This window comes from Augochlora pura, chromosome 5, assembly GCF_028453695.1.
Source record: "Augochlora pura isolate Apur16 chromosome 5, APUR_v2.2.1, whole genome shotgun sequence".
NCBI classification, from domain to species: domain Eukaryota; kingdom Metazoa; phylum Arthropoda; class Insecta; order Hymenoptera; family Halictidae; genus Augochlora; species Augochlora pura.
This window is the reverse complement of record NC_135776.1, coordinates 10,712,977-10,738,627: the sequence shown is the minus strand read 5'-3', so window position 1 is coordinate 10,738,627 and position 25,651 is coordinate 10,712,977. Positions and strand designations below refer to the sequence as shown.

At 34.6% G+C, this 25,651-nt stretch overlaps 3 protein-coding genes across 6 annotated transcripts; 1 reads left to right on the top strand and 2 right to left on the bottom strand.

The window, feature by feature from the left end:
• Positions 1-8,711, top strand: LOC144470387 (cytochrome P450 6A1-like). Of its 2 annotated transcripts, XM_078181447.1 has the most exons (7): positions 24-138; positions 2,489-2,679; positions 2,751-3,135; positions 4,165-4,690; positions 5,059-5,280; positions 5,632-5,883; positions 7,229-8,711. In XM_078181447.1, exons 3-7 carry the CDS (start codon positions 2,800-2,802, stop codon positions 7,393-7,395), a joined length of 1,503 nt encoding a protein of 500 aa, XP_078037573.1. In that variant the 5' UTR covers positions 24-138; positions 2,489-2,679; positions 2,751-2,799; the 3' UTR covers positions 7,396-8,711. The 2 variants fall into 2 exon arrangements, with proteins under 2 accessions (XP_078037572.1, XP_078037573.1); XM_078181446.1 differs by lacking the exon at positions 2,489-2,679 and having other exon boundaries at positions 1-138.
• Positions 8,681-13,316, bottom strand: LOC144470382 (uncharacterized). Its single transcript, XM_078181436.1, has 4 exons — positions 12,789-13,316; positions 9,504-12,707; positions 9,289-9,420; positions 8,681-9,205 (listed from the first exon to the last, which is right to left on the bottom strand). Exons 1-4 carry the CDS (start codon positions 12,961-12,963, stop codon positions 9,165-9,167), a joined length of 3,552 nt encoding a protein of 1,183 aa, XP_078037562.1. The 5' UTR covers positions 12,964-13,316; the 3' UTR covers positions 8,681-9,164.
• A 1,325-nt stretch (positions 13,317-14,641) lies between these two features.
• Positions 14,642-22,691, bottom strand: LOC144470385 (putative cytochrome P450 6a14). 3 transcript variants are annotated; one of them, XM_078181442.1, is made up of 7 exons: positions 22,572-22,691; positions 20,080-20,186; positions 18,778-19,127; positions 17,839-18,364; positions 15,637-15,867; positions 15,076-15,327; positions 14,642-14,872 (listed from the first exon to the last, which is right to left on the bottom strand). In XM_078181442.1, exons 3-7 carry the CDS (start codon positions 19,111-19,113, stop codon positions 14,706-14,708), a joined length of 1,512 nt encoding a protein of 503 aa, XP_078037568.1. In that variant the 5' UTR covers positions 19,114-19,127; positions 20,080-20,186; positions 22,572-22,691; the 3' UTR covers positions 14,642-14,705. The 3 variants fall into 3 exon arrangements, with proteins under 3 accessions (XP_078037568.1, XP_078037567.1, XP_078037569.1); XM_078181441.1 differs by lacking the exon at positions 20,080-20,186; XM_078181443.1 differs by lacking the exon at positions 20,080-20,186 and having other exon boundaries at positions 22,635-22,688.
• Positions 22,692-25,651: the final 2,960 nt, after the last annotated feature.

Here is a 25,651-nt window from a genome sequence, read left to right as displayed (position 1 = left end):
TCACTGTGAGTACTATTTGTGTACATAATAGATATATAAATCAGGAATAACTGCTAGCGCTTAGTTGTCGTACAACTACAAGGGAAGGAAGTTATCCTCTTATAGATGTTCACTTAAAGAATTACCAAGAGAATATTCGTACGTACTATAAGCTTTTATTATACATATCATTTAATCGATGGAAATATATAAATTAAATAATCAAAAACGTCATAATTACAGCAATAAACAGAATTAATGTAGATATTTACGTTGTTACTTAACAACTTTAATAAGTCGAAAATGACATAATTCAAATTGTTTCATTGTTCTTAATGTTTAACATTTAATTGACTCATATAAATGCATAAAATCTGCAATCTAGTAATAACGATAGTGATTTATATCCTAATATATTACAAACAATGCAAATACAAATTTTTTACTGCGTGTATAGTAATAGTGACTCAACTAAAGTTAATTTCGTTGGTTATGCATGAAAAGATTCATTCGTGCGAGTAATGGTAGTTCAGGGAATTATCTCATGCCGTTTACCTACAATTTCAAAAAATTGTTTAATGCGTTACAATATTATTTAATTATTATTTTAATTTTGAGGAATTAGTAGTGTTAACAATTTTGTTGATTCTCATTGTATCGCGAATATTTTGCATACATAACAAAAATGAGAGATGCAACTTGAAACCCTAGACAGGTTGAAGTTTAAGAATCACAACATATTGCTTGAAACTAATCAATATTATCAAAGAAAACCAGAGATTTCAAAAATTTTTATTTCACACGGAGATCTGCAGCCTGATTATGACAGTTAATAGAATGAATAATGCAAGATGATTAGAACCAAGTCTAATACAAATAACATTTGTATTAAAAGAAATAACATTATTCAATTCGGTCTACATCACTTGAATTTTTTGGAGAGGTTAGAGAAATTGGTTTACTGTACAAAGATTATAACATTTTTTTTTAATTTTCAATTACTTAAAATTATAAAAAAAATAAAAAGCTGAGGTTTTTTAACTTATCTCAGCCTGTAACGAAAGTTTAATCAACACGTTTTGTAGAAAAATGTTGTTACGAGTGACGAAAACAACAAGAATTGTGAAAATCGTAGTTAGTAGCTCGACTATGCATTAATCGATTTCATTGAAATTTTTCAATATGCTTACAAATGACCGAGACTTAATCGACATATCTTTTTAAGTTTAGAGATATTGAAAACTTTCATTGTGGTATGAGTGATAGTGTAATAAAACCCATATCTAGTTCTATTAGACACACTTAGTAATCTAGAACAAGTTCTAATTTAAAAATTAGCCAAAGTGTTGACCTTGACAATATGCAGTCGGTATACCGACTGTAGTTTGAAGCCACTGAAATTGATGGAGTTTATCCTTCCTCAGATAAACGCCGAAAAAGAAACGAAAAGTAAATTGGTCTAGATAGTAATTCCATCCGTTCAACAATTAAACTTATAAGAACAACAAATGTCAATATCAAGGTTGTCGATGACAATATTTATGTATATTTTACGATTCTCATCCATCCATTACTTTTTAATAAATGGTAACCATCGATTAAACTTCTGGAGGATTATTTGTTATAATCAACCTCCATTGTGAATATTACGCAAACTAAAATTGAACTGTGATAATATGTATCAGCAAAGGTTGCTTAATAATATTAATGTCTTTGGTGACACACTCCAAGGAAATTGAAAGCAGTAAGGAGGACACAGTTTATTACTGAGTACGTTATCTGGTAATATTGTTGCGGGGACGTTCGCATAATACCGGTATAGTTAAATAAATTAGACTATATTATAGCAAACCCTCCTGTAGCGATGTACTCTTATGCCACCATTTGGTACATATGACAAATAAAATATTCATCATCTTTATTTCGACATATGTTGCCAAGGTTACCCTTCTAAGTCACCCTCGAGAAGTTTCAGTCGTTGCTCATCGTTCTTTAGAAAGTTATTAACAAAATAAATTTCATGGATATTACGCACTGGTTACATATTTAACGAGCCAGTACTGATTATATATCTAAAGAGTACTTTATGCGCAAATTTTCGACTCGGAGCCTCGTACAACGCTGTTATAGTACATTATGTATAGAATACAGCGTGTTTTGTTTAAATGAGAACAGTGAAATATCTCGAAAGGAATTGAAAATACAAAAGAATGTTCCTACAAAAGTTTTTTTAGCAGTATTAATAGATTTTTATGGTTGGAGAAGTGAAAGAGATTTCAAGATTAACTCAATTTTTCTAAACAGAATACCATATTTTTTTTATAAATTTCACTGTAATAACAGGTATGTGTTACCTGTGTAATTTGTGATAACAAGTATACCACATTCGACAATGCAAAATGAAAGGGTCAACTGAGGGGAGGAATTAATATTTATATATATTTCATTCCATAACTAAAAACTAACATAGCATTTAAAAACTAATATTTAAGTTTTATATTATGCATAGCAATAGAATTCAAAATTAGCAAAATTGGCTCACGTGATATCGGATAATCGTCTAGTGCTGAAATGGGAAATTCAGTTGAGTGTCGCGTTAACTAAAACTTCGATAAATCTGAATGTTCTAAGGCGGCCTTAGGATCTGTAAAACCCCGTAACCGAATATTGTTTTTCCCTTGATGAAACGGGCCCAAAACGGTATTGAGCATCATAACACAAAAATTCGACGTAAATTATTCTCCCTAATTCAATCAAATCAATTTTTTTAGGGAATCGCAATCCTACAATTTGACCAATAAGCGATAAGCAGCCAAAATAATGACGAACTACCTGGAACTCTTATGGGCTCTAGTCGTACTAGCTATCGCCTTTTACTATTATCTAGTCTGCAATTTTGATTTCTGGAAAAAACGTGGCATACCTGGCCCAAAACCTGTGCCGTTATTCGGTACCGACAAGGATCTAATTTTTGCAAATGTATCTGTGGCGGATGTGGTAGAAGATCTTTATCAGAAATACAAAAATGAACCAGCTGTTGGACTATTCAACGGCAGATCGCCCGTTCTTGTTCTACATGATCCAGATATTGTAAAGACCGTCTTGATCAAGGATTTCTCCATGTTTGTAAGCCGACCGCATAAACCTCACGAGAGGGTATGTATGAGAACCAAAAAGGATGAATATATTTGATAAAATGTCATGTATTTAAATTTAAAAAAGGGACATTCGGTAAACAACTAGTGCAAAATATTTGTATATGACGTTTTAAGGAAATTACTTTAAATGAAATTTTAATAATAACTTCAGTTTTGTAATTGAATAAAATTCCATTTAAAGTGATTTCGTTCAAACGTCGTATAAGAATCTTCTTCACTAAACTGTAACTGTTTCTCCAGTGTTCCTTAATGCTTTCAAATTCATAACGATTTATGGAACAATATTTTAATGCTGAAATTGCAACACATGACAAGACCAACTGCAGTCGCCGCAGGAAGTATTTCGATACCTGTTCAGTCTAAATAACATTTCCAAAATTGAACCAGTTGGTTTGCATTTTGTTTAAAGGTTAGGCCGACTAGATTGTCTAGTTTGCTAGATAAGGAGTAAAAGGTATTCTTGTAAAGGCGCAATTGGTTGGAATGATAAAAAATTGAAAAATATACCGTTATTCGAAATTTTTACCTAAACTAAAGACAAAAGTTTGAACAATGTGTTTCATACACTTGATAACTTATATACATGCTGACAATTTAGTCGAAATCTCTTAATGCAGACTTCAGCAGTAGTTATTGAATAATATCAAAATCTTTAGATTTGTTACAATTATTGGTTGAATGTCGTGAAAAACTGCAATTTTATTTATTTTTTATTGTTTATAGTATATTGAAACCTTTACCAATTACGATGACATTTTTGGAAAGTACACAAGTTACAGAATTTTGTAAAATGTATTTAAATGTTCATTATAAGTTCAGGCAGAAAAAGGTGAAAAACTATAACTGTTTTATTGTTTTATCATTCCAACGAATTGCAATTTTCGAAAGATAATATTTATTCTTCGTCTAGTAAACTGGTAAGTCGAATACCTCAAACAAATTCGAGACATTTGGGTCAATTATAAAAAATTTATGTCAAGATTATGTTTTTACAAAATGACATGAATCTCGTCTGAAATGTTTACAGACAGAACCTATGTCCATCAACTTATTCTTTCTCGATGAGGTAAGGTGGCGACCGTTAAGGCCGAAGCTAACTCCGTTGTTCACATCAGGAAAACTGAAGGGTATGTTCAGTTTGATGGTGGAGTGTGCTGAAACTTTAGACAAATATTTAGACCATGTAGCCTCGCAAAATGAAATAGTCGAAGTCCGAGAGGTGGCTGCGAAGTTCACAACCGACGTGATTGGTAGTTGCGCATTCGGAATTAACATGAACACTATGAGCGACGAGCACAACGAATTTCGTGCTAGAGGCAAGCTAATCTTCGATCCAACTATTGAGAATACGATACGATTGAAGTTAAGACTGTTCCTGCCGAAGTTCTACGACTTAGTAGGATTTGTGTGGCCCGATAACAAGTTGGCCCCCTTCTTTACAAAGGTTGTCATGGACACGATCAACTATAGGAAGAAAAACAACATTCACAGACCCGATTTCCTCCATTTGCTCATGGAACTTCGGGACCATCCGGAAACGATGGACGACATTGGTAAATTCCACAGAAAATCTCGTTAACAAGATTAGTTTACGATATGTGCCTTTTTATGATAACACGAGGGTGAATTAAAAACATAACCTGGCTGTAGAATTTATCGGAATCAACTTTGAAAGAAAGCAACTACAGCAAATTTTCCCTAATAATCCATGTTAAAGGTTTCCTTAGATTACCCTTGTATTATATGTACATACTTACGTCTATATGCGTTATTCCTACGCCTATGGCTAATCAGATTCGAATCTACATGTAATACACTTTATCTCACTACTACCAGCAATTAATCAGTTTCAAGTAATAAAAGTGTCTAACGCAATTTCAGCTTTTATTTCAACAGTAATTTCTGACTGACCACATTTCAGAATTGACAGACCAGTTGATGACAGCTCAAGCTTACTCATTCTTCGCGGCCGGTTTTGAGACATCTTCAGCAACTATAAGCTGGACCCTTTTGGAGCTAGCTCAAAACCACGCCATACAAGACAAGTTACGTGATGAGTTGAATCAATATATGGAAAAATGCAATGGTAAAATCACCTATGAAAATATGAAAGAGTTACAATATTTGGATAAAGTGTTCAAAGGTAAATATAAGCATGGTAGTAATAATTCATACTTAAAATGGCATGTGTAAACTACAGAAAATCGCGAATTTGTCGATGGTGTGTCCCCACCCCCCTTTTCTTCCCCCTTCGATTTCAATGGAACCATTTTTAGTCATTTTCTATTAACCTAGAAGTAAGCGAGCAAATGGACAGAAATTTTAATCGAACCACGAAAATCTTAAAAAAATATAAAATATTGCGTTCGTTTTACATATAATGTTAACGATACACGCGAGGGAATATATTAAACAATAAACGTCACACATATACTGTTTAATTATCTCAGTTATTAAGCTCATTATACAATTAATACTTTTGTTGCTTCTTTAGAAACATTGAGAAAATATCCAGCAGGGGCCATCTTACAGCGAACAGCATCTAAGGAATACTATTTCGAGAGTTTAAAATTCTCAATACCAAAATCAACCGAAGTGTGGGTTCCAATATATGCATTTCACAAAGATCCTGTCATTTATCCAGATCCCGATAAATACGATCCGGAGAGGTTCACCAAAGAAGCTGAAGCAACGCGACACCCTATGTATTATTTACCTTTTGGCGACGGACCAAGAAATTGCATTGGTGTGTATATCCTTGATTTTTCAATCTTAATGTTATCAAATATTAATAACAGTCAATAACAGTCAATACATTGACTATGTATTCCTATACATAGTCTTTCTCTATCTTCGGATTTCTGGTCCAATACCCGTTATCCACGTAATCATTCCAACATTGTAGAATTTATTTCTTGTTATCGATATTTATACACAACGTTCGTTTCGATGAAATTTAAACATTCAGTATCTTCATAAATATTTTTGAAATGATTTCTAGTCTAAATTCACTAAAAAAGAATTCATTGATATCCTTTCCTTGTTAGAATTTGATATCAGTTTGTCGGTTTTCCAACTTTGGATAGTGCTCATATTTTCAACTTATACATCACACTCTTCCAACTATTATTTCAGTGTTTGGAAAAGTTGAAGGTAGTCTATAATTACTACCCTTTCATACACTTTCTTGCTTTAATTGGTATACATGATATTCGACGTTATTTTGCTTGAAGAATTCAATAAGCTTCTTATACAAGCCAATGCTGCGAGTGTTTATTATTATTGAATTATTAGTTACAATTTGATACCAGAATTCGGTAGAATTTATTATTGTTTTTATATTATTCATCATTAATGAATAATTCGTTACATTTTACACAAATATTGGTGGTGTTGTGGATGCAGAATTAGTGTTTGATTTTCTTTCTTAAGTAAAACATTCAAGAATTTCTTCAAACAGAACAATTTTTAAAAAAAGAAAGTATCACTGAAACTAAAATGCATCATTAAGTCATTTTGATCTGTTTAAATTTGCTAAATGTATTTGAGGTACCTTTCGTCTTTACAAAAATTTTCTCCGAAGCATCGTTAACGAGTTATTAACAAAAAGCAGTGACTAATAAGAGCTGAGGTCTTCTGACGCAAGGCAGCCGAGCCAACAAGCGAACAACGACTAGTATCGTTCATTGCTTCAGCCGCCTCGAGCCAGCTGGATCATGCCTCTCTTTGGTCACCGTTTTTCGTTAATAACTTGTAAACAGGCCGCGGATTGCATTTTCGCTACGGAAAAAAAGTATGCACTTCAAATAACCTCAGATAGCCTCCTGTTCCTGATTTTTAGATATTTGCAGTTCACTCTATATATTCTACGGAAAATAACGTAATCTTTAATTAAAATATAATTTTTATACTTTAAGTAGACGAAGTAGTGAAATTGAAAATGGCGAATTATAATAATATTATTTACCTTAGTATTTCCATAAAATCAAAGAAATATTTGCATCTTTTACTACAATTCCTTATCAATTTCACTATCACAAAATTATCTTTCAAAAAGTAGACACCTATTATTTAAATATGTTTTTTCACAGGTCTCCGTTTCGCTCGTTTCGAAACGAAACTCGGTTTACTGACAATACTTCGACGCTACAAAGTGGACATCTGCGAAAAGACGAAGCTTCCTGCCGAATTCGACCCCAATACATTTCTTTTGTCGCATAAAGGCGGAATATACTTGAAGATGACAAAAATCAAATAATATTGCGCTTATATATAATAGTTTCGGTACAGAGTTTTATATTTGTAATAATAAGAACTAAATAATATGAAATAATACTAATTACATTAAATAATGCTAACTGTATTAAATAATACTAAATATAATAAATATTTTATTAATAGACTTTAACAACACTTGGCATACAGATAAATTGAAATTACAAATCAATAATTTAAATTCATCTCTTTCTTCTCTTACATCTCGAGCTGTTATCTCTGTAAATGTTCTTTCTCACTCACTAATTGACATTTAACATGTTGACGCCGGCGCCAATATTCATGATTTCCTCTGTGTGGCGGCGCCCGAAATTTTAAAAAATTAAATAATTATGTTAAATTTTTATATTTTTACTATTGAATATCTGTTTATAATGTTGAGATGGAATGATATAAACCTATTTTGTATTACGACCCACCGGTGATGCACGCCGGTGTCAACGTGTGAAATCAAGTGTATAATAAGACTATTTTATATACGAAGATATCAACTCAGACCCTTACAGCATATACGAAAAATATTTCGTAATCCAGAAATCCTTAGCGAAAATTTAAACCGCGGATTTGTTTACGATTTGTTTGAGAGAATAGTAAGATAATATAGGGAAGAGAAAAAAGTAATGAAGGAAAAGACTGGTAAGGGAAGAAGAGCCCAAGGGAAAGATTGAGGCATTCGAAGGAGAACCGTCACCCTACGAACTCGTGTGTTAACGTAATCATTACATTTGTTATTGCCGTTGTTGAAGTCCCCGTCGTTGCCGTAGTTATCGCCATTGTTGTTATTTTATTATTCTTATTATAAGTCGTATGAAATTGTTGTGTAATACTGTTTATAAACTATCACTGTTATTATAATTTTAAGTTGTTTGTATTGTTTCATATTACTATGGTGTCTCGTGGGATTTTTTAACATTAATCCCTATATTGGTAAATATCCTGTCACTGTCACGTAGTAAAAAATACGGAAAGTTCACGTTCTGTGACTTGTTCATTGCTTTGAACGCGGCCTGAAGCTTGACGACCCCTCTCACTCGCCTATGATTGGTTAGTGTTTTTCGTCAATAACTCGTAAACAAAGCCATGAATTGCATTTGCATTACGGAAAAATTTACTTCATATAGCATTGCAAGTGCAAGTCATAATAAATAATACTTACGAATTTATGAATATACGTAGAGAATCGCTGCTGCGTAACTGCAGCGGAAGAAAGTTTCTGTATTATCACAGGTGTCTACATACATTGTAATCTTTTACTTTATTTTGGAGCACCAAAAGTACAAAGCATATCTTAAATATTAAATAAAATGAATTTTAAAATTTACCCAACTACCCTTGAGATCGAGACATTTATTTGAGAAACAAATTAAACAATACATTTCTTGGCAAATTTCTAATAACTAACATGAATAAGATAGTACAATTAAATACAATAAAATACAATATGCCACGTAATCTGACACATTCATAACCAGCATTTGTAAAAGCAAATTCTTATAGTAGCAATATTTCATTACATGCCATATACCTCCAATAAAATGTCAATTAAATGTTATCACAGTTATAACATTAAATAATGGCATCCATAGAATGAAATAGATTTTCTTTACATAGATTACAGGGCAATGCGACCATTAACATACAAATAGAAATAAAAAATATAAACATATGTTTACTGAAACAATGAAGATCTGCAATTGTTCATAAATTGCTTTTACAATATATGAAGATTAAAATCCATATTTTTATTTTAAATTATGCTTTCCTACTTCTTGATCTACGGACTCGTTCAGGGGCTGAAATAAGCAATAAATGTAGTATTGTTAATACAAAAATATATTAACGGATATAATATGAACAAAAACCTGAGAATAGTTACCTTTTTCTGATGTCTCAATTGATTCTCGAGTGATCATACTTCTTTTCTTCTCAGTAGACTGTGCTTTACTCCGTTTAACATGAGGAGTCATAGGAAGTGTTGGTTTTTCTATGCAACCAGTACAGTCTTTTTCTGTAATAAAATCCATTTATATAAATAATTCGGACGCGCCAAAAGTATATTTTTAACTATATGTTCAGAATTATTATTATTACCAGAAAATTTGACACTTCTTCGGGTAGATCTCCGTATGCCACTTTTTTCGTTTAAACTCATACCACGAATAGCGTCATGTAAATCTAGTTCTGTATTAATAAGTGTATCATCTTTACTACTACCCTTGATTGAACTTTTAATTTTAGTAGGAGCTTTATTTTCTTTGTATCCTGATTCATTCACATTCAGGGATATTTTTTTAGAGTATCTTTTTTTCTGTGTTGCTATATTTTCTGAAGTAATACTTCTATTTCTTAATACTCTTATGTTATCAGAATGTTCAGTTGTCCTTTCTTCTTGATTCATAGAGTTATTGTTTTGCAATTTCTGTTTGTACTCATTCAAATCTGTACTATCTACAATTTCTTTGCATGATGTAGCTATAATACACGATGATGGAATCTCATCATTTTCAAAAGCATTCTGTCTTGTTAATATTCCTCTTTGCAATGGTGTACTTAAACTAGAATTCAATATTGATTTCTGCAATGGAGTTATAGCTTTTATTTTAATTTTTTCATTTTTAGACTTTTCCAATTCAGAACATTTGTTGGAATCATACAAATTTGGATATTCTTCAAAGCTATTATCATCAAAAGCTAGCTTCCTTTCTGCACGAATTGATGTTTCATCATGAGCATAATAAAAGTCAAGATTATCTATTCTAGCAAGTGCATCAGCTAAATCCCTCCTTGTTTGTGTGTCATTATCTATAATTTTTTTGTTTAAAATGACATCTTCATCAAAATTAACTTTGTTTACCGACTTCATAAGAATATCTATCTGATTTGAATATTTTGATTGTTTTAATATACTCTTTGCTGGTGTTTGATGGGAATTAATGTAAGCTATGGAATCATCTAACTGAATTTCGGGTGTTTTACACATTTGACTTATTTTCATAACAGTTAAAGGACTGCTATGCTTCTTAGTTTCAGACAATTGCACTGTTCGCAACAAGCTTCGTTTAGATTTATTAGGTGTTCTCAATTTGTGTTTTAAATTTGGACTATTTTCATTGTTTCCATATTTATTACTTAATGTTTTATCATTTAAAATTCCAAGATCTTCTATATCATTATCATTTTTTGTTTCATCAATTATATTCTGCTTTCTTTTTGCTAAAAATTCCCTAATGCCATTTGATCTTGTATGTACTGTTTTTGTTCTCATAGCTACTTTTTTTTTTGTTCGAGATTTTCTAGTAGCAATTATTTTTTCCTCTTCCCATCCTCGTAAACGTAGTTGTTCTAATTTTTCAAATCGGAAATTACAATTCTCAACTTCTATATAAACCAAATCCCAGAAACCTTGCAAATCGTTGGATGTAACTAACATTTCTCCTTTTCCAGTAGCACAGTCAGTAACTAAATTACGAAATCTTACAAACTTTTTATTCATTAACAAGTTCGTTTGACCAATAGCTTGGTCAATTTGAGCTTTAGCATCTTCTGTAATACCTGGCTCGTCTTTTATTTTCGTCCATTTCTCACATAATTGGTTTTGCCTATCTATTTCTCTACTTAAGAGAAACTCAAAATATTGTGCTGTACGTTCTTCTCCTTCAATTGAAATATTGAGATTTTCCATAACAGACTCTTTAGTAGGAATATAGTCGCTTGATGTCTGATGGAGACTAAAACCACGCTTTATTTGCTGCTCTTTTCTAGCATTAGTCTTTCCACGACTGGACACAACATATGGTGACAGAAAAATGGGTTCATTAGAAGAATCTTGAACTGAATTGGGTGTACCATTGTTAGGACAAGGGTATGTTTCCTTAAAACTATTATTTATTGTATCATGACTATCTTTAATGCTATTATTTATTGCTTCATTACTTCTAACAACATTAACATCATGTTTTTCATTACTTTCATTTTCGCTATTACCATTGTACAATCTGTTATTAACTGTTTTATTTTTCTTAGAGTCAATCAGTTTCTCATTCTTCTTGGAGATATGACATTCTTTATTATCTTTGTTATAGCTCTTGGAGTCATTAGATGTTTCATGTTTCATGAAATCACTCAGTTTTTCATTTATATTGAATTCCTTCAATTTTTCATTTTTTTGGGAATCGTTTAATTTTTCATTTTTCTTGAAATCGTTCAATTTTTCATTTTTCCTGGAATCATTCAATTTTCCATTTTTTTTTAACTCGTTTAATTTTTCATTTTTCTTAGAGTCGTTCAATTTTTCGTTTTTCCTGGAATCGTTCAACTTTTCGTTTTTCTTGGCATCGTTCAGTTTTTCAATTTTCTTAGAATCATTCAATTTTTCATTTTTTTTGGAAACGTTCAGTTTTTCATTTTTTTTTAATTCCTTATGTTTTTCTTTTTTCCTTGAATCATTTAGGTCTTCATCCCTTTTGGAATTGTTCAGTTTTTCATTTTTTTTTAATTCCTTATGTTTTTCTTTTTTCTTTGAATCATTTAGGTCTTCATCCCTTTTGGAATTGTTCAGTTTTTCATTGCTTTGATTAACATAACTATTATTATAGCTAATCTTTTTACTTCTAGTATTATATCTATTATCTGAATCAAACACTTCCTCATCTTCGGAAGATAATTTCAATACAAATGGTTCAGTAGATTCTTCATCTGTGGTATCTTCTTGCTTTTTCTCAATAGTATAAGACGTGTTTAGTGTTGTGTTACTTATTGGTTCCACCAAAAAGTTTGTATTTCTACTTCTTTCACTGGCCATTGAGGATTTTGGGAAGACCAAGAACGAATCATTTAATGCAGTATTTATACTATTTGTGACCCGACCAAATAAAGGAAATTTACGCAACCCTTCTGGTGGCTTAAATTTATAATTTTCAGAAGCAAAGGACTGTTCCGGTTCCTTTGGAATTTCTGGTTGTTCATTTTTCACAAATTTACGAGTTTTCATTGAACTTTTGATTATTTTATTTGACTGTGCCTTATGCATTAATCTCTTTTCTGTAGCTCTTGTAATTCTCTTCTTTTGAACCAGAGGTATCACTGGTATATTTGATTTAGTTACCTTCTTATTATTAGTAGTTGAAATAAATTGTTCATCTTTCGAAATCGGTGAGTATACCTTATGATGTACAATTCCAACTACAAAAGGACGTTTCTTTTTGGCTTGTTCCAGCTTTCTTTTTCTATCTCGTTCTAATATCCATTTTTCTAGTCTTGTAGAACGACTTTCAACTGCTGGAGGTACTGCAATTTCTGAAATTAAAATTTAATTATGCAATAAACAACAGTGACATAAATCAAAATATATTAAATATTATCAAGTATTTTGCAAACCTTCTTCCAGTGTTACATTAATTGTAGCGTTTGATATATCTCTATGTATGTTAAAAACTTTAGTTCTTTCTGTTTTACGTCGATTTTCATCTTTATTAGCACGAATAACTCTAGAGAGGCCCACGTTTGCAAACCCGAAACGTTTACTTTTATAGTTATTTACGAATTTCGACATTTCACTGTATGTAAATATCACGTTAACACAACGTTGAATCAACTACTTACTACCGCTTAACGGAAACAGTTTGAAATCAAACATTTCAAAATGGCGCCCAGTGCGAACAAGACTATAGAAAATAATATAGAGACGAAAGTAGCATGTTAAATATTTTGAACTCAACCCCAATATATCAAATGAAAGTGACACGTGTGAACTCGCTCACGATAGCAAACAATAATGCTGAAATATGGCTAAAAAATTGCTCATACATTTCCCATATTTGTTCACCAATTAGTTTTATTTACTTACTTATCTTTTTTGAGAAATATCCAGAAAACTTTTCTGGGATGCCTAGAGATTTTTATGAGAGGTTGGTGACTTTAGTGTGTTACGGTTTGAATTGATTGGATGTAGGGAATTTGATGTGGTTCGGTTGCCCGTGGAGCGCTGAACCGCTCTGCTCGTGAAAGGTTGTAGAGAGTTGTACAACTTTGAATATTTTAAGCAAAAACTGGTACTTTATTGATAGAGCTCTATGATCTACTTTCTTTGACTGTCGAATAAAGTCTGTGTGTATTTTCCCGAGGAAAGCAAGTTTTATTCCTGCGTTCCTTCTGGTTCTTCCTCCCTTGTCCAATAGGAAAATTGGGGTCCTCTAGCTGGATGCTGATTCGTCGGATGGCTCATCTTCTGGTTGCAGATTGGTGGTGATTGGTGGTTCGGCGGTGCGCGTGCGGCTGGGAGTGCGCGACGGTCGAGCGCGCAGGGGCAAAAAGCCCGCCGAAACGAACGGAGTGGGGTATGCCGCGCGCGAAGACCTCGGTTCAAGGACAGCGTGAGAGAGAGAGAGAGGTCAGGGAGAGTTCCGAGAAGTCCCTAACTAAAGGTTTTCGACGTGCAACACTTTAGCGGTCCGGATTTGTTACTGTGACTCGTTTAGTTTGTGCAACATTGTAGAGGATCTTACGAGAGCCGACGTGACATTGTCTATATTCCTCGATTAGTCTTGCTAAAGAAAGCAAAGGCTTGACGATGAACTTCGTGGGAACTCTCTCATTGTCTCTTTACATATTCTCAGTTATTCCTCTCGGGCGATACAATGTCTCTATATAAATATGCGATATAAATTTATATATACATTCGAACTTCCCTCCTGCCGCCATAAATTGAAACGTATAGTCTAATAGCGTGGTCGTAATATAAACAAGTGCCTATGTTCGCGTCGCTCATGAAACGTGATAACGTAACAGTATATTAAATAAACGTACTTAAAAATGAAGTAAAAAAAGCGTAATGACTTATTAAACAACCCAATATATGTTAGCGCAACGTATCTTTTTAAGAAAATTGGGGATAGGGACGACCGAACGATTGTCGGCCGTCGATGGATTTATGGCAGGGTTCAAGGATGCGCGTGGCCCGGAGGGTGAGTGAGGCTACACAGTCCTGGTGACAGGCGACGCGACGGCTGATGACCGCATTGGATCTCCCAGTTATCGAATGTCGAGCCATTGACTGTTTATGGAAAATTTGTTTAGAGAAGGCAAGCAACCGTCGTTGCATTGCCAAAGAATGAAAACTCTGGTTTTTGGAGGATCTAGCCACGGAGTGAGGAAAGCAGAATTGCTTTTTGGTAAGAGGACTGTGTTGGACCGCATGGCACTTACCCCAGAACCTTGGAAAAGAACAGTCGTCTCAGTTATTTAGCTTAATCTTTCTAACATATACATACACGTTAACAAAAAGAAATAAAACAGTTATTCAACTTTTGACATTTTCAACACTACTCCTCCTTTAAGAGTCAGCAAGAACGAACGGGTGTCAGACTTGTACGGAATCGTTGTCTTCTCGCAGACTTCGACCTTGTGATTTCGGAGAATAGAAATAAGTCCAATCTTGCTCTGGTAAACTGCAAAGCGAGCTCCTGAAAGTATATCACAATTATAGTACCACCAAAGTAATTTAATTTAATAAAATACTTTAAAATATGCAACGTCTCTTTATCAATACTTTTAGCATTTGAAATGAACTTAAAAATGCAATTAAAAACGAACACTGTAACAGTTTTCAAGAAGGTTTTATCACACAGAACATATTACTGAAGACGTTTGTGTCACAAGAACTTACCGATACAATTTCTAGGTCCATCACCGAAAGCCAAGAAGCTCATAGGATGCCTAGTTGATATACCATTATTGGTAAAGCGCTCAGGATCAAATACTTCAGGTTTAGCGTAAATATCAGGATCGTTATGGATTCCACATACTGGTATCCATATCCCTGTGCCTTTAGGAATTGTGATGTTAGTGCCCTTAAAAGTGTAGTCTGTATTAACTTGTCTCGTTAGTATTGGTAGTAACGGGTGCTTCCTTAGTGTTTCTGTGTAAAAAGAAACAATTTATTAAAATTTGTACAATAGATAGATACTGAAAAAATTGCAGTATTTTTTCATTGTTTAAATTCGAGGTTAGGAGATATCTTTTTTAAATTCAGTTATAAATTAACACAAGCACCAAAATTAAATCCTTAATTGTTAGTTTCATTGAAATGTATACGTATGCGTAAACTGTATTAATTGAGTAGATATTAATAGTAATTCTGTTGCACCTTTGCGTGAAAATTATATTGACTATATCGTGTTCTGTATAACTTATTATAGAACTATTGTATAATGAAGAATGTACTTGCCTCGGAACACTGCATCCAGATAGTTCAATTCTTTGATGTGGTCGTATGTTAAACGTTTACCTTCCTGCGAGTTTTTTCCGAAATTCTCTCGGATTTCCTTACGTAATTTATCTTGTATGTCTGGATGTTGTGCTAGTTCATAAAGCGCATGTCCTATTGTTGATGATGAAGTTTCAAATCCTCCTAAGAAGAAGACAAATGCTTGCGAAGTCAGCAACGAGTCTGTCAACTCTGTAATGTAGTACGATAAATTACTTATTTAGTTATTACCTAAAGTAATGCTGAAAAGATTAAGACGAAACGAAAGAAAGACGATGTCAATATGCACTGTGTTTGTAAATCTTGCCCAAAACAACGTCTCACGTATCGCAATCCATCAGAAGATCCATACGATTGTACATAACCTGGACCAAGAATATTTCTTACCTATCCTGACTTGTTCAATATTTATGAGCCTTAATTGATGCAAGTCTCGTATTTCAATTATTAGTGCTCAGTGTTGGTTCTTACGTATTGTTCGCGCTCTTCATTAAAAATCTTGCAACTATTGGGTTATCCGGGAAGTTCGTGCCGATTTTCGGTAGGTAACGTGAGAGGCCTGACTGTGTAGCGGTAGGCTCGACGCGCCATCTACAATAACTAGGCTAAGGTAAATGTAACTAGGTTAGAGTAAAATATAACTAGTCATTAGTATAGTTAGTTTTAAGCCCTTAGGTTAAGTTAGTTGTATTCTATCCTAAGACAAAAGCGCCGTCGACGTGGGTGTCCAAAGAGAAAAAACATTCACTCACTCTTCATACATCCGCCCACGCATCAACACGTAATAAAGCCTGTTTCACACTCCGACCTCGTGTCCAGTTATTTCCGCGTGTGCGCACTGAACCAAGGTGAGAATAATCCCACAACTGAATATATGACAATTATTGAAAACAAATGACATGTCTACATATTCTAAAAGAGATAACTTCAGCCATATTTGGAAAAAAGTTCGGTTACGATTCGTTAATTTTTATCAGTTTTGTACGCCTTGAAATATTGTGGCAAATAAAATGCATTATAGGCATTTAATGCTTTTCTCTTTCCGAAAGAGCAAAAAAGCCACACAAGCGGCAAAAAAGATATGCGCTGTTTATGGCGAGGATGTTGTAGTCGAAAGAATTGTGCGGAAGTGGTTTGCTCGGTTTAAAGCTGGAGAATTTCGACCTTGAAGATCAAGAACGCCCAGGTAGGCCGTCCACCACTGACGAAGATATGATTAGAACAGAAATCGAGAATAAGCTTTTACCAAATAATTAAACAATAGATTCGGCAAAGTATTGCTCTCAATTAGATAAATTGAAGACATTAATTGAACAAAAACGTCCAGAAATTGCGAATCGAAAGGACGTCGTGTTTCATCAGCGTCTTGTTTCAACTCGGCAAAATTGTTGGAGTTTGGTTGGGATGTTTTACCCTATTCACTGTATTCGCCATACCTTGCGCCTTCGGATTTCCACCTTTTCCGATCATTACAAAATTCCCTTAATGGAAAAAATGTCAACTCTTTGGTTGAGATAAAAACCCATTTAGACAAATTTTTTGCCGAAAAACCTGAGAGGTTCTGGACAGAATTTTCAAGCTGCATGAAAGATGGAGAAAGGTTGTGGAACAGAATGGTACCTATATAACTTAATAAATGTATACATATATTTAACTGAGCTGCGTTTTAATTTTCCTAAAAAATCGGCACGAATTTTCCGAATAACCCAATACATTCTAACTGTTTTTTTTTATTTTAAATTTCTCTAAATTTACTTCAAACCTACTTTAATTCTATGGGATGACTAGTGACTGAGTTATTACAAACATAAACAAATCAGTCCTCTTGAAATGTTTCGTATGAAGAATACTTAGTAATATTTCAAACTTGAAAAAATAAGTCGTTTAAGGATTACAGCCGTTTTAATTTGCTAGTGGGGGCCACGCTAACCTTCTCTGTATCGTTCCAATTTTAGTATATGTACTGCCGAAGTGTGATAATTCTACTTAATAATCCAAATAACCTTAAAGAATAATCTAAACCCTTAGAGGCATGTAAAAGAAATTAAAAAAGCAGTTTAATTCGACAAAACTTGCTAGATATTAATTTAAAGGCACAGTAATTGGCATATTACTTAAAACAACTACTAGATAACGTATTAATTACCGAGTAAAACAACTTACCAATGTTTTCTAGCTGACTCGGATTCCGCTTTAGCTCCAAGAGCATATTGATGAAATCAGGTCTGACCACATTATTCTTTTCCCTGTAACTCATTGCGTCCATGACCACCTTCGTAAAGAAATCAGTGACCTTTGTTGGCTGCAATAAATGACCTATTCGTACGTATATCGCTGGGAAGAATTGCCTCATCGTATCTCTGGCAGCCTGTTTCAAAGATGGAGTGAAAATATCTTTGCCCATCCGGCGAAATTCGCTGTCCTCGTCCGCGATGGCATTCATGTTGATTCCAAAGGCACAGGTACCGATCACGTCGGTTGTATATTTCGCTGCTATTTCACGGCAATCCACAGGCGCTGCCTTTTCTGTCACAGTGTCCAAGTATTTCTCCAAGTGTTCTCCACATTCTGTCAGTAGAGGAAACATGTCTTTAAGTTTACCAGATGTGAATACTGGCGAGAGTCTTGCTCTCAGTGGACGCCATATTTCAGGTTCCAAATTGAAAAGATGCTCTCCCAAACGATCGACCTGTGAATACGTTATTCTCGATTTAATTTTCAACATAATTATCGTCTACTAGCATGTTGAATTATGTCTGAGAAAAAGTATCTTACATTGGCAAAGCTGACTAAGAAGTTTTATAAATATTATACCTATAAATAACAATCTAATCTTTTTAGGTTGATTGTACCACTACTTACACATTAGTACATTGACCGATAAAAACGTATTTGAAATATATTTATACATCTTATACATAGTAAAATATTTACTATAGCAGTTTAACATTTAATCAAGTGTTTCTTGTGATGGACCACAGTATTCTTCAAAAGGCCAAACAAAAGAACTGAATTTAAAAATTAATTGTTAAAAAGAAGTTTTCTCTTTTTTAGTCATAAAATTGATTAGATCGTCAACAAGTAATATTTATTCATAAATACCTTACGATACATGGGTACTCCTCGAGATGCGAACAAGGAAAAGTCCCTGATGAGAACATCCTTGATCAGATTTAGATCATTAATAACCAAAATTGGTGCACTGCCTTCGTAGATTCCGAAAACTGACTCGTTTTTGTAGTCATTGTACATTTTCTTCACTGTATCGCTCATGGACAATTGTGCCAACGTAGTCGAGTTAAGATTACCGAACATCAGCGAGGGCCGTGGTCCGGGAACGCCAAGCTTTTTCCAAAAATTGTAGGATGAAGTTAAGTAGTAGTAAAGTGCTAGCAGCAATACCAGGACGCCACATAATATCTGGAAATAGTCCACCATGGTGGCTCAATTACCTGAAGAAAGACAAAAATTGGAATCAATTATTGCCGTGTAGATTATTTCATCAGCGCTGACGAAAGTTACACCGAACTGGTCCAACTATTTCAAAATATAAGAACGGAGAATGCAAGTTTTATTGCAGCAATTACTTTTGTAACCCTCTCATTCTTTGCAGATTTTAAAACACAATAGTTTATATACTATAATTAAATAGTAAAAAAATAACTATAATAAGAAACTGTATTTCATGTTTGATTTGAAATTGTGTTAGTCACGTATGCATGATACAAAAATGTTAACATTTCACTAATTTCATAGTTCATATTCCTGTGGATCTATCTTTTCGAAATCTAATACAATTGAAATTCTCATAATTATTTAACGTTAAGCATAGCCCATCATCAGTTGCAATATATGAAGTCATCATCCATCACATATTTAAAAAGATCAAGATGGTTTTGATCTTTTTTAGGAAATAATCTCTTTGTAACGATTTGAAATATTTTTGAAATTCTTTAAAACTCATGTACCCATTACGATGAACACACTGCATGTATTGGAAGCACAAATTAGTTCGGTCCGTTTTCAAAAACTCTAACTGTTATGACTGTTTCATAGTAACAACTGATTTCAATTGTTTCTGAGAGATTAGATATCTGTCAATAACATTCAGTTTATATTGCTTTGAGTTTCATTTCATACACCTGTTTTTTACTCTGTTGAATATGTCAAGTTTTGTGTTAACTAAGCAGCTTTTCCGGGAGATTTTAGTTTTCTGCTTTAATTGGAAGAATAGAGCAGCTGAAGCACATCGAATATTTGTTGAAGTCTATGGTGGTAATGCTCCAACTGATAAATTATGTAGGGAATGGTTTCAACGCTTTAAGAATGGTGATTTTAGCGTTGAAGACAAGCCTCGCTCTGGGCAGTCAAAAAAATTTGTTGACAAACAATTGGTGGCATTACTCGATGAGGAGCTTGCAGAATCATTGGGCGTTACCCAACAAGTAGTTTCCGTACGATTGAAATCCATGGGAATGATTCACAAGCAAGACAATTGGGTGCCGTATGAACTGAAACAGAGAGACATTGAAAGGCGATTTTTCACTTGCGAGCAGCTGACTCAAAGGCAACAAAGAAAGGGTTTTTTACATCGGATTGTGACTGGAGATGAAAAATGGATATTCTACGATAACTCCAAAAAGAAAAAATACTATGCTATGCCAGGTCAATCATTGCCATCGACCTCAACATCAACACCAAAACCGAATATTCATGGTTCGAAGGACCTGCTGTGTATCTGGTGGGATCAAAAGGGTGTTATATACTCTGAGCTGGTACAACCTGGCGATTCCATTACGGGCCATCGATATAGGCTGCAATTGATTCGTTTGAGCCGTGCATTACGATAAAAACGACCGGAATACGATCGAAGACATGACAAAGTCATTCTTCTCCATGATAACGTTCGGCCTCGTGTCGCGAAAGTTGTGAAAAATTATTTGGAAACGCTCAAGTGGGACAATTTACCGCACCCGCCGTACTCGCCGGACATTGCGCCTTCTGATTACTGGTTGTTCCGACAGATGCAGCACGATTTGGCAGGTCACAGATTCACTTCTTTCGCAGAAATCGAAAATTTGCTTGTAACTTGGATCGCCTCAAAAGATAAGATATTTTTTCGAGATGGAATTCGAAAATTGCCTGAGAGGTGGGGGAAAGTAGTAAACAGCGATGGACAATACTTTGATTAATCTGTTAATTCATTTTGTTCTCGAAATAATGCATTTTCCACCACAAAAAACGGACCGAACTAATTTGTACACCCAATATTTTTGAAATTCTTTAAAACTCATGTACCATTGTGATAAACACACTTCATGTATATAAGAAGGTATTATTGAATTTTTATTGTTTTAACTATGGTTTTAATTATGGTTTCATTATAGAAGTTTAAAAATCAACATTTCTATAAGTTCTACTGATTCTATTTTTCTTGTTGAATCTGTTTGTAATATATATGTAAAAAATAGTGTATGTTTGCAATTAGATATAGAAAAGTATAGCTACCTCTTAACTAACCGAAAGCTCGCACGGCAAAAAAGCTTAACGAAAAAAAGTTAAAAGTTCGGAGCACACGAATTGAAAAATCTTGTATCGTGGTACCTTAGTAATAAATTGCGATATTATCAACAAGCGGACAAGTTAATCAGTCATTTATCTACAATACTGATACAGCTAATTGTTACAACTGTGCAAGATAGATCTAGGAATACAATGAAGCAGAAGTGATATCGATTAGATCTTGATATTGCGGTCAAATAATGATATCATCATGAGAAAGTCATTAACTATCTTTTAACAAATCTGGAAATCTACGGAAATGTGACAGATGAGCTGTCTACTACGCGTCTGACCTACTATCAATCGAACTGCATGACGTATATTACAAAAACAGCAATCATATTACATATAAAAAATTGAAAAGAAGACCTTCTTTAAGCGAAGGGCATAAGAACACCGTTTAAGGTTTGCACGAGATTATGTTGTATGGAAAAAGAAGTGGAGATATGTGACTTTTAGTGATGAAAGAAGTTTCATTTGAATAACTCCGGCTGGAGTTACTATTTTCATCTGAAAAAATAACAACGATGTTTGAATCGTCGACAAATTGGCGGAAGTAGATTATGGTATAGGTCGGTATTGACTATCATGATGAAACTGATATCAACATCTTACAAGACTTCATAAACAGCCAAAAGTATGTAGAATTAATAGAAAATCAATTAAGTAAGCACGTGATCCGAATTGTAAGCAATAATTATATGCTCCAGTAGGATAATGCTGCAACACACGCTGCAAAAACAGTTTAATTTTTCACTTCTAAAAATATGACACTGTTGTCATATTGTTGTTCGGTCCGCTATCCAGCTCTGAATATAACTGAAAATATTTTAGCAGATCGGAGAAGATGTGAAAAGCAATGCAAAGATGTCAGAGGGTTAAAAGACAGTATTATTAAAAATTTGTGTCAATTAAAACATTTTTACATTATTTTCCTTAACTCTCATTGTGCATAAAATACAAACTTAAGATTCATTACGTTCACTTCTAAGGATATGTACATAATATATAGATAAAATAAACGAATACTCCAGTATATTGTGTGAAACATTCAAAACTATCAGATGTTCTATAATTCTGTGTAGCACCGTTCCTTCAATATTTAGGAGAAAATTTAATTACATTAACAAAAGTCAGTCCTAATTAAAGCAACTCGCGTGCCAATTTAAGTGTAGTCAATATGGTTACGATATCTCAAAGTACATATTTTTATAGTTACGAGAAATAGTTCTCCGGGCTTTTCGAGATTATTGCCATGAGAAGAAATTTTCTAGAATTAGTATCTAAAAATAGGAATATTTAGGAACATTGTGCATCCTTATGTCTACACTAACCGAAAAAATGTTTTGATGTACAATCTGCTTTGACTCTGGCCGTACTATTGTGTATTCACTTACTGACACCACACTTATCTCACTAAAACAATTTTGTTAATAAAGCGAGAGACTTCAGAGAGCGGCCAAACTTTGCCTTATCTCGTGGATTATCATTCTTATATAGGTGTTTGAACCAGAACAGTGATAACAAATTGTAAAGTCATCGTGAAACGATTTCAATATTAGGAAGCGGGGAATGATGAGTTTCAAAATTGATTAAAAAGCGCGTTGATATGACAATCTTTGTCGAATATATCGCAAATATGAAATTACGAAGATTAACTGTTCTTCAATGACCATTCAAAGATGGTCATCAATGACTCAAGCCGCAAAATGGTTTTTTTTGCGTAAATAACGCGAGGGACAAGGGGAAATGTATCTTCTGTTTCAGGCTCAACTTAGCCATTAATGAACCAATATCTAAAAAATGAGAAAAGTGAATGAGTGATTTCGCTTCGCCCCTACATCGATTAGTTTTTGGATAGATACTGATCTTTTTATTTATGAACATTACGATGAGCATGGAAAATATTATATTTGTACATTAACGAATTTCAAACAATGCTTCAAACGATACACCTTGTATATGTGCGATTTTCCTATCGCGAGTCTTTCATAAGGATATTATTCTAAACCTGGCTACCTCGAGGGTGACTCAGGTGTGCGACCTCGCCATCTCAGGGCATATGCGCGGGGAGAATCCTTTCCTTCTACTCGGTGTTAAAGCAGCGGTACTACGACTGCCAAGGGGTGCAGGTCTGGTCCAACGCCGCAAGGGTCGGAGAACCACGTCTTGACTTCCTGTCGGCAGTAAGGAATTTTTCTATATGATTTTGCCCCCATATCGAGAAACCCGTACCCGTTGTATCCTACTCTGAACAAATCCAGGCTTCCCACAACCGTTGCACTTTAATATTAGGCCCTTAAATAAGTTCTCGCTGTTTCTCAAAAGATAGCATTAGTAGTACTCCGCGCATGGAATTTCTAATGGTGACTCATCGGCAAGAAAGTACTGTATGTAACCTTCTTAAATTTCAGTGTATGATTGTTCACTATAGTCTCAACCACGTGTTTGTTTATTGGTTCTGAAGATGTCTGTTTTTGTGTCGAATAAAGTGTTTTTGCGGGAAATTTTATTGCACTACTTTATTCAAAAGAAATCTGCATCTGAAGCACACAGAATTCTTGTTGAGACTTACGGCGACAATGCTCTGTCGAATACCACATGCAGAGACTGGTTTCGACGCTTCAAAAATAATGATTTTGAACTTGAGGATAGGGAACGTTCTAGCGCAACGACGAAGTTTAAAGACGAAGAGTTAGAAACATTGCTTGATAAAGACCCATGTCAGACGCTGGCAGTGTTTGGAAAAACATGACAAGTAGATGCGTCAACAGTTTCAAAACGTTTAAGAGGGTTAGGAATGATGCAAAAGCAGGAACATTGGGTGCCGTATGAATTGAAGCCGAGAGCAGAGACATGACAAAGTCATTTTGTTACACGACAATGCTCGGCCACATGTTGCAAAACCAGTAAAAACCTACCTGGGAACGCTTAAATGGGAAGTTCTACCCTATCCGCCGTATTCACCAGACATAGCTCCTTCCGATTATCACCTATTCCAATCGATGGCACATGGTCTGGCATAGAATGGCAAGTGCTTCCATTCTTACGAAGAAACTAAAACATGGATCGATTCATGGATTGCCTCAAAAGACGAATCGTTTTTTCCGACGCGTAATTCTTTTACTGTCAGAAAGATTGGAGAAAGTGGTCTCTAGTAATGGACAATACTTTGAGTGAACTAATTTTGAACGTTATATTTTAAATGAAGCTTTTATTTTTAGAAGAAACTAGCGAGAACTTATTCAAGGTCCTAATATGTTTTAATTTGCTTTGCGCTTTCGGTATTCTTCCGCGATGTGTTCTGTCTTTCGGCATTCTTCCACGATGTGTCCTGTCTTTCGGCAGTAATTGCGCTGTAGCTTCATTTCTAGCATCTTGACGGGTGGTTTGCTGTCGATAGCCACTGGCTGCTGCGCAATTACTTTCTCAAAAGTTTCCACCGTTCTGGCTCGTTCTATGAGCTTGGTAAAGGTTTCTACTGTGTTTCGGTTCACCTACTCTCGTATGCTCCTTGGAACAGCGTGTCCATCTGAACAGATTCTGTCTGAGGGGTCGACAATTCCGCTAGAAGAGCTCGTTTCTTTCCTTTGAAGAAGTCCATTAGGATGTTTTCTTCTTGCTTGGATGCAAAAATTTCGGAATAAATGATGTAGTCTGGCCCCCTTGGTGCAAATATTGCCTGCAAAAGTTTCGTAGCCTTGGTTCATTTGTTCACTTCACCCTTGATCCCTTGCCACCATATCCCCGCGTCTCCTTCCAGTAACAATGGAAAACCTTTAACTATGTTGAAGTCCGTGATTCCCTCGATCTCCTTGTAGATATTCACGGTTTCGACAAACTCCTCCAGCTTCAGACGATCTCTGGTTCTGTCGTATCGTGCCGTACATTTGCGAAGCTTCCTTGTCTCGGCGGTGGTGCTACAGCTAAGATCGCTTTTAAACCTGCTAGCAACTGATTGAATTGCTCGTCCGTCATCTGTACAGCCATCTTGTTCCTAGGACTGGATCCAGTGTAGCCCACGAGGATCTTGTTTTTCTAGCAGACTTCCCTGCTTTTCCTGACACTAAAGATGACTCTAGATCACTGTCGTCCACTGTGGTGGTGTCTTCGTGACCTCTAGTTAGGCGCCAATTTGTAACACTTGATCGACGGAGGGTGTGAAATTACTAATACAGCGTATAAACGACAGTAAAATACAGTCGAAAATATTGTTACGAGCACCGGATGGATGACCGGTGCCGCCTTAGAATTCTCCCTTGAAATAAAAGACGGCAACGGGGTTCAGGGTCTTCCGACCGAGCTGAATTTGGGCAGTTGCGATTTGACAGCGAATCCGTGACATTGAAATTAATTAACCGATATTGTATATTGAATTGTATAATTGTAAAATTGTGAAAATAAATAGTCAATC

Excerpts from the sequence above, each read along its gene's own strand:
- LOC144470387 (XM_078181446.1), top strand. The coding sequence starts at position 2,800 with ATGACGAACTACCTGGAACTCTTATGGGCTCTAGTCGTACTAGCTATC. Across the intron at positions 3,136-4,164 it reads CGCATAAACCTCACGAGAGG|ACAGAACCTATGTCCATCAA; the intron begins GTATGTATGAGA and ends AAATGTTTACAG. Across the intron at positions 5,884-7,228 it reads CGGACCAAGAAATTGCATTG|GTCTCCGTTTCGCTCGTTTC; the intron begins GTGTGTATATCC and ends GTTTTTTCACAG.
- LOC144470382 (XM_078181436.1), bottom strand. The coding sequence starts at position 12,963 with ATGTCGAAATTCGTAAATAACTATAAAAGTAAACGTTTCGGGTTTGCA. Across the intron at positions 12,708-12,788 it reads TAATGTAACACTGGAAGAAG|AAATTGCAGTACCTCCAGCA; the intron begins GTTTGCAAAATA and ends TTTTAATTTCAG. Across the intron at positions 9,206-9,288 it reads AATTGAGACATCAGAAAAAG|CCCCTGAACGAGTCCGTAGA; the intron begins GTAACTATTCTC and ends TGCTTATTTCAG.
- LOC144470385 (XM_078181442.1), bottom strand. The coding sequence starts at position 19,113 with ATGGTGGACTATTTCCAGATATTATGTGGCGTCCTGGTATTGCTGCTA. Across the intron at positions 15,868-17,838 it reads GAGTCAGCTAGAAAACATTG|AGTTGACAGACTCGTTGCTG; the intron begins GTAAGTTGTTTT and ends ACTACATTACAG. Across the intron at positions 14,873-15,075 it reads TGGACCTAGAAATTGTATCG|GAGCTCGCTTTGCAGTTTAC; the intron begins GTAAGTTCTTGT and ends ATATACTTTCAG.